This window comes from Erinaceus europaeus, chromosome 9 (genome assembly GCF_950295315.1).
Source record: "Erinaceus europaeus chromosome 9, mEriEur2.1, whole genome shotgun sequence".
Classification (NCBI taxonomy): Eukaryota; Metazoa; Chordata; class Mammalia; order Eulipotyphla; family Erinaceidae; genus Erinaceus; species Erinaceus europaeus.
In genome coordinates this window covers 29,324,490-29,329,518 of record NC_080170.1, presented here as the reverse complement: position 1 = coordinate 29,329,518, position 5,029 = coordinate 29,324,490, and the positions used below count along the sequence as shown (strand labels likewise).

Here is a 5,029-nt window from a genome sequence, read left to right as displayed (position 1 = left end):
GGGCAGCCTGAGCACGGCGCCCGGCGAGCGCGGGAGCATCCCGGGTGCCGACCCCGGGAAGGGAGCTGGAGATCCCGTCCGCAACTTTACCACTGCCCGCCTCCCGTCTGGCGTCCGCGCGCGCACCCCAAGTTCCGCAAGGCCCGGGGTTCCGGGGCGCACGGGACGCGGCGGCCCCAATGGCGGCCCAGGCGGCGGCGCAGTAAACGCGGCCCCGCATCCCCAGCCCCCAAGGCGGCGGGAGCCTTGCGCGGCGCGGCGCGGCGCGGCGCGGCACGGCGAGGGGGGCGGGCGCGGGACGGGCGGTGGAGGGGGGCGGCGCGGTGAAGGGGCGGAGCCGCAGCGACGGACGGCGGCGCGCACCAACCCAGCGCGCAGGCAGGAGCCGCGCAGAGGCCGCTCGGGCGCCGCAGCCGCTGGGCGCAGGGGAGTCAGCCGGCAGCGTCCTCCCGCGGCGGCAGCGGCAGGGTCTTCCTCTGCCCAGATTCCTCGCTGAGCAGACGCGGCGGGTGCCGGGAGCGGGGCAGGCCAGGGGGCGCTGCGGCCCCGGCTACTCGGCTCCGAGCGTTGTGTGCAGAGACCCCCGCGCCCATCAGCAGCGGCGGGGCGGCGGGGGCTGCCGCTGTGCCGCCCGAGCGTCCTCCGAGTGATGGGAACGGCCGCTGCCTTCGCCACCGCAGGGCTGCCCCGCGCCCCATCAGCCGTCGCCGGCGAGATGGGAAGAGTCGCCGCGCCGAGGCCGAGAGCGAGAGAGGCGGAGCCGCCGCGCCGCGAGCTGGGCCCGGTATAACCCCCTCCCTCCCCCCGCACCGTTGCGCCCCCCGCGCGGGGAAGGAAGCTGCGGTCCCCGAGGGCGGAGGAGAACCGCCGGAGCCCAGGCGCAGCCGAGCGCAGAGCGGGGCTCCGGGCCGGGGAAAGTTTCCTTTTCCAAACCGCAGGGCGCTCACTGCCCGGAAACTCTGCCCGGGGCTGGGGCCGCCGAGTCGGTCGCCTCCACCCCTCCCCTCCCGGCGGTGCGGGGACCCCGGCGGAGGAAAGCTCGAGTGGGAGCGAGTAACAGCGGAACAGACCGCCGGGCCGTGACCCCGGGCCGCTCCGGGCAGTGCCCGCGGCTGCAGGTGAGAGGAAACCTGGCGACCTGCTGGTGGGAGTCTCTAGAGGTGTGTGTGTGTGTCTGTGTGTGTGTCTGTGTATGTGTGTGTGTCGGTGTTGCGGTGCCCCACCGTTCATCCCGCTCCTCCCTGCCTCTGCTCCCCATCACCCCGCAGGTCCTGCCCGGAGCCGCTGCCATGGGAGAACCACCCCTGGGCGCCGGGGACCAGCCGCCGCGCCCGCTTCGGAGCCGCGGCCCCAGTCCCCGCATCCGCAGCCGACCCGCTGCGTCGTCCTCCCGGGCTGCAGGGCCGCCTCCTCCGCGCCGCCGGCCGGGGCTGAGCGTGTGATGAGCCGCGTCCCGCCGCGAGCCCTGCCACTGGGCGCGCCTCTCCGGCTGCTCCCGGCCGCGCCCGCCGCTGCGCCGCGCGCCCTGCTCCCGCCGTGGCCCCGGCGCCCCGGCCGCCGCTGGCCAGCGTCCCCGCTCGGCATGAAGGTGTTCCGCAGGAAGGCGCTGGTGCTGTGCGCGGGCTACGCGCTGCTGCTGGTGCTCACCATGCTCAACCTGCTGGACTACAAGTGGCATAAGGAGCCGCTGCAGCAGTGCAGCCCCGACGGGCCGCTGGCGGTCGTGGCGGGAGCCGCCGGGGCGGGCTGGGAGCGCCCTGGGCCTCCCCCTGCAGCGCCGCCCCGCGCGCACGCCCGCGCGGAACCCCGGACCCCGCACCGCCTTTCCGGAGCCGCCGTCGGGGTGGCCCCGGCAGCTGTGGCGGCGGTGGCTGGGGGCGCAGCCCCGAGGGGCAATGACACTCGCGGCGCCGCTGGCGTCCGGGACAAGCGCCAGCTGGTGTACGTGTTCACCACGTGGCGCTCGGGCTCGTCCTTCTTCGGGGAGCTCTTCAACCAGAACCCGGAGGTGTTCTTCCTGTACGAGCCCGTGTGGCACGTGTGGCAGAAGCTGTACCCGGGGGACGCCGTGTCGCTGCAGGGCGCGGCGCGGGACATGCTGAGCGCGCTTTACCGCTGCGACCTGTCCGTCTTCCAGCTGTACAGCCCCGCGGGCAGCGGGGGGCGCAACCTCACCACTCTGGGCATCTTCGGCGCGGCCACCAACAAGGTGGTGTGCTCGTCGCCGCTCTGCCCGGCCTACCGCAAGGAAGTGGTGGGGTTGGTGGACGACCGGGTGTGTAAGAAGTGCCCCCCGCAGCGCCTGGCGCGCTTCGAGGAGGAGTGCCGCAAGTACCGCACGCTGGTCATTAAGGGCGTGCGAGTCTTCGACGTGGCCGTGCTGGCGCCGCTGCTACGCGACCCGGTCCTGGATCTCAAGGTCATCCACCTGGTGCGCGACCCCCGCGCAGTGGCCAGCTCACGCATCCGCTCGCGCCACGGGCTCATCCGGGAGAGCCTGCAGGTGGTGCGCAGCCGCGACCCGCGAGCGCACCGCATGCCGTTCCTGGAGGCGGCGGGCCACAAGCTGGGCGCCAAGAAGGAGGGCATGGGAGGCCCGGCCGACTACCATGCCCTGGGCGCCATGGAGGTCATCTGCAACAGCATGGCTAAGACCTTGCAGACGGCCCTGCAGCCTCCGGACTGGCTGCAGGGCCACTACCTAGTGGTGCGGTACGAAGACCTGGTAGGAGATCCGGTCAAGACCCTCCGGAGGGTCTATGACTTTGTGGGACTGTTGGTGAGCCCCGAGATGGAGCAGTTCGCCCTCAACATGACCAGTGGCTCAGGCTCCTCCTCCAAGCCTTTCGTGGTGTCGGCGCGCAATGCCACACAGGCCGCCAACGCCTGGCGGACCGCCCTCACCTTCCAGCAGATCAAACAGGTGGAGGAGTTTTGCTACCAGCCCATGGCGGTGCTGGGCTACGAGCGGGTCAACAGCCCAGAGGAGGTCAAAGACCTCAGCAAAACGCTGCTCCACAAACCACGGCTCTGAGATGGATGCCCGAGGCACCCGGCTCCTGCCCAGACACACACAGGGAGACTGTGGTGTGTTCAGATAAACACAGCCCAGACCCGAAACTGAGGAAGCCCACATAGTTGACTATAGATCTATAATATAAATAACCTCACAGGCATTTGCTGTCAGTGTTTTGAGTCATTGAATTTCAAGGAACAACACACATACAGACACACGCACACATGCACATATACACCTCAGAAAAGGCAAGACTTGAAAGTTCCCACCAGCTGCTCCCTCCCTCCTCCTCCTGTCTTTTCTCCCATTCCTTCCCTGCCTTCCATTTTGCAGTGGGATATTGACTGAATCAAGACCCCAGTAACCCCAATCTTGTTTACAAAATTTTTGTGGTATCTGTGAACATGTAAAAAGGAGTCATTTGGATGTGTGTTGGGGGTGGGAGGGTGCAGAAAGGGGGAGTCCCAGGGGGAAAAGACCCGTTGGTCGGAACAAACCCAGGAGGCTGTAGACTTTTGTGTAAAGAGCAAAGGTTACATGTGAGTATTAATAAAGAAGATAATAAATCATATTCTTTTTAATTTTTATTTTTGATATTTTCCTCCGTTACTTTGGATTTGCCTGTGTTACTTGACCAATGTAGCCTCAGACAGATGCCCTTCACTTCCAGACTCTTTCCTAGAGAGCTGCTAACATAGGTGGGAACAGCATCTGACTCTTGATAAGAACCTGGGAGTTGTTTTCTCACCTGTAAATCACAGCCTGTCAGGTGCCTGGGAATGGGAAACAATCTTCAAATTCTAATGGCTGAAAACCAAGCAGGCACACACCACTTTCTTGTTCAACTTAGAGCAGAGGAAGGAAGAACCACCCCCTGAGAATTTGAAGGCATTTGGCTTTGATTGCTGTAGGCTTAGGACTGGGACCTCTCCAGATTCAAAGGAGGTCTCGAAACTTTACATCAGGCTCAACCTGACTCTGTTGACTGGCTACGGAAGAAGGGCAAATGCTAGAAGAAGAAGAAGAAGAAGGACTGGGAACATGGAAGTGGAGACCACCATCTATTTTGGCCCTGAGGTTAGGTCCAAAAAGGATTTAAAAAAAAAAAAAAGACAAATAGGTAATTAACACCTGGGGATTAGAACCTAGACCTCAAAAGTTAGTATGGATGGGCCTGTCATTAGCAATGATAGAATCCTTTTCACTTAGAAAATGACACTTGTCCTTTTGCCTGACATACTGCACTGAGACCTACAAAATAGTTTTGTCTGAGAAATGTGAGACTTTTGTAGGTTTTTCCTTTTCTCACTTCCCATCCAAATGAATACAAAGTAGTGAATTTGTAATGATTTATGTGGGATACTGGGGGTGGGGGGGAGTTTTATTTACACAACTTTATCTTTTTTCAAAAGTAAATTTTCAAAGAAACTCTCACATGTTGCAGACAGGAAGGTTGCAACCAAGAGCTCTTTTCAGATATGAAAATGAATTATGGGGAAGAGGAAATGTGAATTATGGGTTAGTATGTTGGGGCTTGAGAGTTGGTATTTTCCAGGGAGAAAACCATTGTGTCTTGCAGTGGAAATGATGTAGCTGCTGTCCTGAGCCAGTTTGCCTGGAAGCATTCTGCAGACTGTCACATTACAATTAGCAGTTGTGGAACCTAGGCAGAAGAAAGAGACTGTGTGTGTGTGTGTGTGTGTGTGTGTGTGTATGCATGCTACATAAAATACGGTACAAGTCAATGTTCTCCTGGCTTTATTTTTATTATAATTTATTGTGAGATTTTTCTGTAGACAGATCTGTATAAGTTTAGTATTGAAGATTTTCTTTGAGGGGAAAACTGTGAAGAAATATGTACCTGGGGAATATTTTAACACAAGATGGTTCTTTAGTAAAGTTTTGATTACCTTCTGAGATCCATAGTTTAAGAATTTCTAAAACAAAGAAGCACCGAAGCTTGTTTTTAGAACTGGATTTTATAACCCACTCTAGAGTGGTGATTTCTTAATT

The 5,029-nt window shown here is 60.3% G+C and overlaps 1 protein-coding gene across 1 annotated transcript; it reads left to right on the top strand.

The window, feature by feature from the left end:
- Positions 1 to 537: 537 nt before the first annotated feature.
- Positions 538 to 3,601, top strand: CHST2 (carbohydrate sulfotransferase 2). Its single transcript, XM_060197553.1, has 2 exons — positions 538 to 1,118; positions 1,269 to 3,601. Exon 2 carries the CDS (start codon positions 1,442 to 1,444, stop codon positions 3,032 to 3,034), a length of 1,593 nt encoding a protein of 530 aa, XP_060053536.1. The 5' UTR covers positions 538 to 1,118; positions 1,269 to 1,441; the 3' UTR covers positions 3,035 to 3,601.
- The last annotated feature ends 1,428 nt before the right edge of the window (positions 3,602 to 5,029 follow it).